The 11,957-nt window shown below is 39.3% G+C and overlaps 1 protein-coding gene across 1 annotated transcript; it reads right to left on the reverse strand.

The window, feature by feature from the left end:
• Nucleotides 1–5,511: 5,511 nt before the first annotated feature.
• Nucleotides 5,512–11,093, reverse strand: C18H17orf67 (chromosome 18 C17orf67 homolog). The gene is made up of 4 exons (XM_066331830.1): nt 10,662–11,093; nt 9,871–9,971; nt 6,812–6,951; nt 5,512–5,796 (listed from the first exon to the last, which is right to left on the reverse strand). Exons 1-3 carry the CDS (start codon nt 10,714–10,716, stop codon nt 6,835–6,837), a joined length of 273 nt encoding a protein of 90 aa, XP_066187927.1. The 5' UTR covers nt 10,717–11,093; the 3' UTR covers nt 5,512–5,796; nt 6,812–6,834.
• Between the last annotated feature and the right edge of the window lie 864 nt (nt 11,094–11,957).

The following is an 11,957-nucleotide window of genomic DNA, read 5'->3' on the forward strand; positions in this document are numbered from 1 at the left end:
TGCTCCCTCCCTAAAGACATAGAACCTGCTGTACACCATTTGTATTTCAAGCTTTTCTTTGTACCCAGCAGAGCTAGAACCATGTTTTCTAAGTAAAAAATGAAATTCTGGTTCCTTCATGGGACTCTAGGATGTGACCAGTAGCAGTTCAGCTTTAATCCATTCCTGTCAGTTGCTTGCAGGAAGAATTTACTTTGTAAACACAACATTTGAAAAAGATGTATTTTATCTCTTTTAAGTCCTGGTAGTTTCATTTTTAGCAAGGTGAGGAATGAACACACCCTACTCTGAGCAGGACTCAGGTGGGTTGGGATGGTCCATGAATGGTAACTACATCTGCAGCCTCAGAGTAGATGCTCAGCAGCGGGCAAGTAAGAAATGAAGGAGTAAATTTTATACAGGTTGGCCTCAGATGCCTTGTTATTTCCCAGTAAATTAAAGAGTCTTCCACTGGATCTTTACATTTATTGTACCAGTATTATTCCATGATTGCAGAAACAGCCTGACCCTGTTTTGCTGGAGTGCTCCATTCCCTACAGAGGAGAGCCCAGTGCTGCTCCTATGTGGACCATGGCACCAATAAATTGGGCACAAAACTCTTTTTGTGGCTTTTCCTGGTGTTGCCACTCAGTGTTGCTCTTTCTTCCTCACTATTTTGGGTTTTTTTTTTTTCCCAGAAACTTAATCAAAGTATTTGCCAGGGGGAAAAAAAAGTGCTCTTCTAATTACTTGTGTGCTTATAAACTGTATTTTGGCAATAGAAGCGCAGGAGTTTATTACTGATGCTGGAACTAATCCTATACAGGGTACAGCAAGTAGATAGAAATATATCCTGCAGTGATGGAATATTGGGCTCTGCTGATATCTGGACAGGAGAAATGCTGTGGACCAGATATTCCAGTCCATTTTGAGCACTGGTCTCAATTTTATGGACACTACAGGCACATATTCAGAGTCACACCAAATGTTCTTAGAAAATCTCTAAGCCAGGTACATTCTGAAAATCTGAAGCATTTTGCTGAATTCATTTCTTGAAATCAGTCAATAGTTGCTGTTTATTCTGACAAAGTACAAAATGAAGCAATGTTCTGCCTCCCTTTGGTCTAAGCTCCTGCATTTAAGGGTGGGCTCACTCAATTGAATAAATGTATGGGCATGATGCTTGTGTTATATAGAGAGATGCCCAAATGGATCTTTAGATCCAAATCTCCCTAAATGTGGAAAAAAGAAATGCACTTCAACTGATCATCTCTTACTGAAGAAAAAAAAAAATGAAGATGAGCTTGAGATTTGGAATAAAACTAGTGCTCCAAACTTTTGGTTTCATGTTGAGCCAACACTGGGCTGCCCTGCTGCTTTTATATATTACGGAGAGTTTTAATACCTCAGAGTTCATTGAACTTCTGCTTTTTACTGTTTTTCATTTTAGTGCACATCTCTACCCCCAGACCTGAAAAAGGATTAAAATGCCAGATAGGAGACAGATCACTCAGCATTTCTAATCACACACCAGAAATCTCAAGATACATAGTTCTCACAAGATTTTCTACTCTTTGTAGACCATAAAAGGCTCAGATAACCTTCTAAAATCCACTCTGATCTCTTTAGTCATTAAAAAATAAGTTTTCACTGAGAGTCTAAAGTAGGCTCCTACTGCAGTGATCACATTCAATCAATCCAATTTCACTCCACTGCTTCAGAAATTATTTATGCATTCATTCACTGGGAGTAACAGAAGTCTTCATTCAAAACAATATTCTGACAATTGAAACAGGGATGGAACTATTGCAAAAGAGGAAAAAAAAAAAAAAAAAAAAAAAAAAAAAAAAAGCCCTGGAGTACTGCAGGGAAACATTTCCATACACATTATATCATAATTTCAGATGGTTATAGGCATGTTCTTTGTAACTCTTTTTCATATTCATGTTTCAGAAATGCTCCAGAGCAGCTGTCCTGTCACTGTGAGTGGAAGAATGTGCTGACCTGCCCAGTCTCCCGAGAAGCAGACAAATACTGAACCATCTAAACTGCAAACTGCTAACTTCAGCGTTGCATTTTCCATTACCTTCATCACTGTGAAAGTGAATTTCAAATAAAGCAAGTGAGTGACTTGCTTTCAGGGAGCTTTCTGGAAATTCCAGTCGTGGTAAGTAAGAACTTTTGGTGCACGTTTTCCAGCAAGGTAAGTCTGATAGAAAGAGCCAATTAGTTGAACTGCCAAATTGCTTAGTGGCATTAGTGTAACTACTTCATGTCCTATTTATCTGTCTGTGATAGAATGTTTTGGCCTTGCTGAAGAAGTTGATGCTTTCAGAAGTTCCAGCCTTTCCCTCTTTTTTATGAATTGTTGTGTATTTAAATTAGAGCACATATAATTTATCTGCTCTTTACAGAGAGACACAACATTTCTGGCCCTGGGACCAGTCTGCCTTTTCAGTACACTTTGTACAGCACCTAACACATAGTTCCCTCTGCTGCTAAAGATAATAAATGTAGGAAGATAATGTCATGCCTTGAAGAGTGATGCTTTTACTTATTGATCAGTCTGCAGCTTAATTTGGGGTAACTGAACATGGATCAAATAATCTAATCTGAAAGGGAACAGCTTCTGCAAACACACAACATCTTCTGTTAGCATCTGTGTGTGTATGGCAGGCAGTAAAAAGCCACAAAGCAATACAATGCACTTTTAGGAACTTTCAACCATTTCTTTCTGTGGCATAATGAAGCACAACCACACCTTACACCCACAGCCAGAGCAGTCTGCAACCCAGAGGAGGAAAAAAATCAGCCATTTGCTGAAGGTCTTTATTTTATGGGTTAGAGGTGAACTTTGATTTTGATCAATTGAACTGAGCATTTTTAAAAAAGGTGTAAAAAACCAAGCGGGAAGTAGAGGGATGTGGTGTTTCAGTCCTTGTGGGCTGTGATCCTGGTTGTGTGCAGAAACAGTGGCATCTAGTGGGCAGCTCCTCAGCCCGGGAAAGGCACCGGATTCACTGCTTGATTAAATAAGCTCCAATCATTGAACAGGTCAGTGATTGGAGCTTATGACTGACTGTGCTTATCATGGATGAAAGCTTTTCCCCGGCGTGTTTTAATCCTTCTCTTTAAAAGCATTTGGAAAACAACTGTTTTTCCAGCTTTCCCACCTTCGGTACACAACTTTCACAATGCTTGTTCTTCTGGTTTGTGGGCACGTAGGTTAAGTCCAGCATTTTCCCCCAAGATTTTAGACATGGACAAAAAAAAATCCTACAACTAAACTAATTGAACACAATCTAGTTCAACTACAGAGGAAATCAAGCACAGCAGAGCTTTGAAGGAAAGATCTGTGTAGAGGAAGAGAATAAAAACAAACTGAAAAAAAAGCTTTACTACATGATTCTGTAGCTATAACTAAGTATATTTGTGCCATGTTTACATTTTATGAGTTTTTTCGCTGCTGAGTCACAATAAATGCTTGAGCTAATTTATTTACACCTGATCCTAAGATCTCTGTTGGTTCACTGGATTCTGTGTAAAACACTGCATATTTTATGGGCTTACAGAAATACACGATAAGCAAGATGAGGGGTTGCTGAATCCATGGCAATAGTCTAAAGCTGTCACACACTCTCACTCTCTCTTTAGCTTTCAGTGTTTGCCAGTGATGAGCAAACTCACGAAAGTCTGCTGTGCTTGCTGGCCTCCTCTTCTCTGGCTGCCTCTCCCATAGGCTGGAGGGTGTTTCTGTGTTTACCTGTAAAATTAATTTGTGTGAAGGGATGACTTGGCTTCTTAAATCTGGCAGAAGAGCTGGATGTCTTAAAAAGCAATAACTTGGCCACGTTCTTCATGATCACAGGATTCCAGAGGCACGCACAGGCTTTAGTCAAGGGGGTTTTTTATTATTTTTAATTTCAACACTTTTAGTTCATTCTCTTTTCCTCCAGTTTTTTCTTTTTCTTCCTTTATTCCCAAACTTTCCTGTATGGTGTCTGCTGCTTTTCCTGCCTTGAGGGACCAGGAGATTCTTCAGTGGTCAGTTCTAGCCCAGAACAGAAGTGTAGATACCAATAAGAGAGATGGGTTTGGTTTGAATGTGAGTGCAAATATGATTCAGCTCCTTTGCCCAACAGCCTGACACCAACGTGGGCTAAAGGCTCTTAACACTACACCATAATTCCTTCCCTTAAGAAGTGGGAAACAATGTGGATCAGTGGTCAAGAAATACTTCACCTTTCTTATGTTTCTAGTTTTGTCCTTGTTAATTAGACTTAACAATACTTAACTTTTCGTTGGAGATACCTTCGGCCCTCATGTGGAAGAGCAAATTTGAAAGCAATGAACAATCTCTAGTCCACATTTGCCTTAAGATTAGCTCAGTGTTACTGAGAAGAACTGAGAACCTTCTACTTGACCTTCCCAATTACCTTAAAAATGACTGAGTATAACTGGGTGGGAGTTCTTTTGTTTCAAAGAAGTACTTGAAAATTGACTTTCACAGGGTGAAAGTTGACATAATTGTCATCAAATGAATTTTTCACTGTGCAAAGAGCCAGGATTTCACCTAATGACTTTAACTCAAAGAGATATGCAAATTTAGATCTCTGTTTTGAGAGAGTTATGAATGAAGCACACAATAGCAGCCTGATTATACTTTTTCACACTCCCAAATTTAATCTATGATTTATCTTGGCAGTAGGGGAAAGCAAGCCTTTGAAGCTTTGAGATTTAAATTATTTCCTTGGAGTCATCTAGGAGAGCTGTTTTACTGGAAGGAAAATATACCAGAAAAACTGTTGATCTATTCCAGCCTATCAAAAGCTCTCTAGAATTAATTACCTTATAGATATTCATCAGATTGTAGTTTATTTTGCTCCCAGTCCTCAGGCTTCAAGTGTGACTGCAGTGAGGAGCTCCGAAAGTTACTTTGCTCCATTCATAACTAATCCTGTTACAGAAGTAGATCTGAACTACAGATCACAGCAGTCATTTAAGAGACATCCAGCAATTTTTGTGTTTTGCAGGTATAAATTTTTCCCCATCTATCTGTACAAGATATTCTTTTCCAAGGTATAAGTTATAAAGGCACACAGGCAGGAAAGGATTGGCTGGATTCATTTGCTCCTCCTGGAAGAATTACAAGGGAAAGGGACAATTGTGCAGAGAAACAACAGTTATTAGTCTGCACCTCAGTGCTTCCCAGCTGCTCGTCCTAGAAATTCCTCTGATTTTCCTTAGTACTTCACAAAACTTAGCCTCAGTTCCAGTGGGTTTCATCAGAATATTATATGGGAGATTAAGGGAACAAAATCATCTGCAAATGGAATTGAATCAAGCTCTTTATTATGAAACAATACATGAAATACTCATCAGGCAGTAAGACATAGTGTTACATAAGTGTTGTGTCTTCATGCAATATTGCTATTTAACCTAGAAAACTGTAATTAATGATTCCACCAAAGCCAAGAAAGCTGACCTTCTCTCCATGTTGGTATTCTGCAATTTTCTACTGACCTCTCCCTCCAAGTTCCTTTTGCTGTGCCTTTAAAAGGATACTTAGGACTAATCAGTTGCCCATACCTCAGAAACTGTGGAAACCCTCAATTGGCTTATTCATGCATGCAATCATTGCTGATAGAAAATACAGGGTGGTCTATAATTCACCAAGCCACTTAGAACTGGAAGTTCTGCTGTACCATGAGGATTGCACTACAGTGCAGAGAAGTTCTGCTCTACAAGGAGCACGTAGCCAATGCAGGAATAATCTTGTCCTCCTTAACACAATCATGTATAAATCCATGTGGAGATCTGCAGGAAAAAAAACCCCCATGATATCAAAATCCATGCTGACATTGGCCATACTAATAACATCTTAAGGGCTTCAAATAATTTAAACACTTTTCTAACATTAATTCTTCACAGTGGCCTGGGAGCAGCTGTTGGGAAGAAATCCTGTAGCTAAGTGAGCCAGCCTTCAACTGTGTCTCAGCTGGAAGATTTTTCTTGAAAACTGCCAACTTACCTCCTAAGGCTGAAGTTTGGGAATGTTATGTTTTTGTTTTTAAATGAGTTGCAGACCTTTGGCTTATTCAGGATTAATAGGGCCCCACTGAAATCTGCTACAATGTCCCAATTTTCAAAGGTATTCAGAGATGTACAAATAGATGAAAGAATTTTAAGCAGATGAACTTTCTATCTTTTGAAACAGAACAGCCATGAGAGATACCATCTCTGCATTTTGCTGCTTAAAAGCTTTTGAAAATACAAAGCTAAATCAGCAACTTTTAAATTAAGAAGTTAACTGGGAGTGATACAGTTTCACTATAATGGTGATGATTCAAACTTATCTCAGTTGACAAATTTCAGGTCTGTTTAAAAAACCTCCTTGCAGGTCAGAGTGCATCCTGAATGTCTCCAGGATGAGTTTAATCTTTAACTGAATTTAATCCTGCTCCAGTCCCACTGCGAGTTAAGGAAACAAGTACAACACTTAAGCAGAAGAGCTGGAAAAAGAACACAAACAGACAGGAGGGAAACAGGAGTGATCTGAAGCCACATTAATAAGAATTTTCTGCACTCACCAGCTTACAGCCACGTAGCAGAGAAATGCACTGCCAGTTTTATTAAAGTGAACAGAACAGAGTGACAGAGTTGATGCCTGGGACACTTCTGTTCCCTGCCCCTGCTCAGCTGGCTGACACCTTTCAGCACAAGATGTTTCCCCCAGACTTTGGTTATTCCCTTCTCTCCCAGTGTGTGGCTCTGCCTTTCAGTATGGATTAAAAAAATGCACTGTAGAAGAAATATATATATGTATATATACCAGTTGCAGGGTAAGCAAACCCATTAGATTGGATGCACCAGATCCCTGTTGCAGTGTGGGAGGCAATGAGGATTCAACCAGTGTTCAAGGAATTGTTCTTCTGATCTCTGCTCCAAGCGCTGGAGGTAAAGCATATACTCCTATTTAAAGAAAAAAAAAAAGTAATTTAATTGTGTAATCACTCAATTTTAACGTCAGGCCAGGGACCCAGGATAATTTTACAGCTGATGTAAGAGCCATTCATTTATCCCTTAAAATAATCAAATATAGTGAAATGGTGTTGCTAGCCCAGCCTAGCAATATTTAATGAATGACATAATCTCCAGATCAGTAAAGGTGTTGAGTAAGAATTATACAACAATATTCATAAATTAGGAATTCTGTATACACATTTCTTATTTGCATACCAACACAGAAGCCTTTGTTGGGCCTGAGGGTACAAAGGATTCTCACAAATAGGTCTGTTATAGCCCCTTTTGAAAACCAGTCCCTGCTGCTTACATAGCATTAACCCCTTGCAGGATCATGTGGCAGGACTGAAGGGTTCTAGTCAGTAGCACACATCCATGCTGACTGGTGATAAATAAAATAATGTGGATTTCCCCCACCAATTTCTAGAGTGAGGCTTTGGTCTCAGCAACAAATTTATCAAATTAAAGTGGGCTGTGTACCAAAAACTTGACTTCCATCAGGGAAAAAAAATTACTCTTAAAATGTCCCAGTCGTAGTGGGCTCATAAGCTTTGTGAACACCAGATACATTTATTCAGAATAATCTCCCATTGCTTTGCACAGTGGGCACTGTTGGAATGGAAGCTGTAGTCTAAACCCTTTGCACTGGCCAAGTATTCCAGTATCAGGATCCTGCCTTGCACTGGGCTTTCTCTCCTCACAGCACTGGGGGACTTGGCTCAGATCTCTGGGGAGAGACTGCCTTAGGAATTAGCAGGGAACAGAACTATGTGACTGAGAAGATGCCACATTATCAAAAGCAGGATCTCAGTCAAAGTAAGTTTAAAACATGCTGGTAACATAAATTTCTTTTTTCTTTTTTAATAATCACAGGGGGCTGATCATTCTATCTGTAACTGAACAGGTTTTTGACCCAAGCAGCCCTGTGGAAGTCAAAGAGTGTCTCAAAGAGTTGCAAATTACATTCCCCAGCTCAGCATGATCTGGCCCAGTACAAACAGCTTTTGCTTAAAACAGATGAAGAGAGGTGGGTTCATCCCAGCATTCATTTCATTCTGCTACAAAGCATCCATACAAAATCAGTTTTTCTCCTTGAGTCCATGTGCACAAGCTGTGCACAGGGATGCAGCAGCCATGCACCTTCATTCACATGGAAAATCTCCACGTTCCACAGGGCAATGAGGATTGTTTTTTTCATCAGAAGATGTTTCCTTTTCTACTTGACATTTAGGGAGCAAAACAAATATTCTTATGTTTGGATTTTCTTACAGAGGGCCAGCTTTGCTTTCTACATAAAAAAATAAAAGAAAATAAATTAAAGAAGATGGGAATTTCTCAAAAAGTGTTTGCTCCTAATTGTGGTAGGACAGAAGTGGCAAGAACAGAGCAGCAGAGTCAGAAATCCAACATTTCTTTAGCCCTGAATCATTCCTCTCCCCACAGAGTCACAGAATTCATAAGGATCACCAAGTCCCTGCTCCTCAAGGATCACCTAAAACGAAGCCATAGACTGAACACTGCACGCATGCATATAGCTTCTTGCCATACAGCAATTACCTCAATCCAACTGTTCTGCTGCTTCATTTATTCTGTATTCAACACTTGTTGTATTTACAACATAACCTTAATCATGTGCAGACATGGGAGCTGTATTCCTGCTAATTTGCAAAAACTACAAGGCTCATTTAACAACTTAGAAACCAAGTCAGTCCTGAGTGTTGTGGGCAGCAGTGCAGCCTTCTGGGTTTTGGCTGTGTTGTGTAATTTCCAGTGTACGAGGTTGTCAACAAGCACAGAGCAATATCCTTGTGACAGCTTTGGTTTGTCGTGGTGCCCCCTTTGACAAACTGTGTCCACTCAGTGTTGGGAAGGTGGATTCTTTTTGCCTGGTGTACATTACCCACTGGAAAGGGAAAACCAGGAGCTCTTTCTGCAATCCTGCAAGGCACCTAGTGCTCTTCTTGTCCTATGGAGTCCAAAAGTGTTCAGCACCTTGCTAAACTGAGCCCCTGTGCTCGTCACAAGCACAATCCCTTGTGTGCTCCTGGCTTCTCTGGGCTTTGCCTCTTCAGAACCATGGAATTTTAGCTCAGTTTATTTACTTTGGAAAGAAATGGGCAGTAGTTTTAAAATGTCTTAAGTACCCTTGAGAAGTGTAGGATTATGTGTAAGGTCTTGTCAAAATATGGAAAACAGAAGGCTCTTCATTCTTTTACTTTTTCTTTTGTTGTAATAGGATTTGGAAAGAAATAAATATACATATTCCATGCAAGCCCAAAGCTGCTACATTAAGCCAGGAACTAAAAACTCTTACAATATCATAAAGAAACATCCTAGCTGTAGTATCCATAAATAAGTCAATGAAAGTAAGTGATTTTTAAAGCTGGTTGGGAACTACTTCAGCCTCCACACTGACCACTGAGACCTCCATCTTCTCTCTGCCTGCAGTGCAAAATGTACTGTAAGCAGAAGACATTTCCTGTTACTTAGTTTTTCAGGAACAAGCTGATAAAATCCACATCTCTATAAATGAAATTACACTTTCTTCTCAATAATTTGATCAGTATTTTTGAGCCATGATAAATAATCTCCTCATTCTGCAAGTGAACATTTCCTGAGCAATACTCAGCACTTACAGAATGCTTTTACCTGTAATTGAAAGAATTTAAAGGGGTTTTTTAATATTTCATGGAAGAACTCAGATGCTTTAAAGGGTGATATTCATAACATATTGCCCAGAAGCAATAGAAACTTAATACACAAAAAATAATAAGCACAAATGTTTTGCACAATAAGTACAAATATTTTGGGGGATTTGGTGTTGGGTTTTTTAGTTAATGTAATTTAATAGTAAATGTCATAAGTCACCCTCATTGGTTCATCAGGGAAACCAGCTTTTCTTGGTCTGTCTTCACGACGAGTCCTCAGCATCTGTTTGGCATCTTTTTCAGACAAAATTGGTGAAGTGTCTAAAGGCAGAACAGCAGCAATTAGTTCTGAAATTATCAAAAAGTTAGTATTTTATCAATCAGTCGTGAAATGAAATGTCTCCAAACTTGACTTTTTTTCTAGATACAAAATGTTCTTTCATTACTGCCCCTTCCCAGGGAATATTGCATTCCAAGAGATAGAAGTGGAATTTTAAATCATGTTTATACTTGTGTTTTCTCTTGTTCTACTAGTATGAAGCAATGCCCACGTATCCATGTTACTATAAAATGAGCAAATATAACAGCACCATCAAACCACTGGCATTAGTTGCTCTTCCAACTCTTTGTTCTTTTCTGTGTTGCTTTACAGGATTTTTTTTGCAGTAATGGGTTAGACACTTTGCAAAGAAGAGCTTGCACTGAACATTCCACTTGCAGGACCTTGGTAAAATAATATTAAAATAGTAAGCAAGTAAAACTAGAATTTTGGGGGTTACAACAAGTGACTACAGTGTGGTAATGCAGAGAGTTAAATATCAAATACAACATCATGATTGTTAAAAAAAAGAAAAAGGGAAGCCTGCAATATAAAAATAGTTGAGTGTTAAAACTTAAATAAATGAAAATATATGAATAATGAATACTAAAATAGAAAATTGACAAACTAATACTATTTATATGTTCTGCAGCTCTACACACATATGCACGTTTGTTGACATAAACTCCTACCTGTAACAGTGATCAGCAGGACCAAAAAGGAGACAAACAAAAGCAGCTTCTTCATTTTGATTCTGCTTTCTCTCAGTCTGTTCCAAAATGAGCAACCCTGACTGAGGCATTCGCCTATTTGAAGGAGCTACGTCAGTCACAAATGTTTGTGTATGCTTTAATTTCAGTGATAGTATGATTCTGAAGACATCTGGTCTGAAGGTTTGAATTAGTCTATTATCTGCTCACACACATTCTCTGCATAACTCTTTTCCTGAGGGACAGAAAATAGAAGGCCTGTTTTTTCCCACCTCAGCCTTCAGAGGTACACTGGGTATTTTAAACTTGTGAAAATAAAGCCTATCCCCTTATATTTAGCATGGCAAGCAAAGGTTTTTGGTGCCCAAGGTAAACTATTGTTTTTTAAAAGGAACAACTGCCCAGTATTGTTAATCTCAGAGGGGCCCCTTTGTCAAAGATTGTGTCTAACTTTGCTCCAGCAGAGAAGTACTTATTAAGGGGTTTAACTCTAGCAAAGGCAAATTATGACTGCTGAGAAACACAGCAGAGTCTTCTACCAAATTAACAGAACCATGCAAACAAAAACACACATAATTCTCCTCCTCTCAGGACAAGTTAGTAGAAAACAGGATTATAAAGCATCTTAAGCATAGTGTTAAGTAAGGATGGAGGTTAGCAAATGTCACTGCAAACAGGTAGCTTTGGCCTTGAGAAATGTCCAGAGCTCTCCTGGGCACTGCTGTGCTGAACACATGGTACCAGCATCACCCATCTGTAGGGCATAAAATGCATCTCTTCAACTATAACATATAAAATAGGTAGTTGGAGTTCATCATTGCGTCTGTGAGGGAAGTGAGGAATTTCCTTGGAAACCTGAGTGTTGCCCAACTGCGCAGTATGTGCATTTCTCAGTGGTTTTTATAGATACCAAGACCCTAGAATCCAATCAATTTTGTATATGCTGTATGGATTTACATCATTGCTCACTGTACTGTTGTGGAAGTGCAAAAACCTGTAGGTTCTAATGGCAGCCACTCTTTTTAGAACTGCTCGAGAGGAAACAGTCGAATACGTAATGACAGAACCAAAATACGAGGGGAAGGCATTTATGGTTGGCAATAAAGCACAACCACGGGGAGAACAAACAGAGGCACCAAGGCAGGACTGGGGGGACTCACTGCTCCCTACTGTCACCAGTGATGTAGTGAGAGGGAATTGGGCTCTTCTGCTGCGCCCACAGAGGACCAGGGGACACGGCCTCAAGCTGAGATAGGGGAGATTGAGATGAAATATTTC

The sequence above is a fragment of the Sylvia atricapilla genome, chromosome 18 (genome assembly GCF_009819655.1).
Source record: "Sylvia atricapilla isolate bSylAtr1 chromosome 18, bSylAtr1.pri, whole genome shotgun sequence".
Taxonomy (NCBI): Eukaryota; Metazoa; Chordata; class Aves; order Passeriformes; family Sylviidae; genus Sylvia; species Sylvia atricapilla.

What these genes read in the sequence shown, in the direction of transcription:
- C18H17orf67 (XM_066331830.1), bottom strand. Translation starts at nt 10,716, where the DNA reads ATGAAGAAGCTGCTTTTGTTTGTCTCCTTTTTGGTCCTGCTGATCACT. An exon ending in CCTGCTGATCACTGTTACAG is followed by an intron (nt 9,972 to 10,661) that starts GTAGGAGTTTAT and finishes TTCTGCCTTTAG; the next exon opens with ACACTTCACCAATTTTGTCT. An exon ending in TCCCTGATGAACCAATGAGG is followed by an intron (nt 6,952 to 9,870) that starts GTGACTTATGAC and finishes TTCTTTAAATAG; the next exon opens with GAGTATATGCTTTACCTCCA.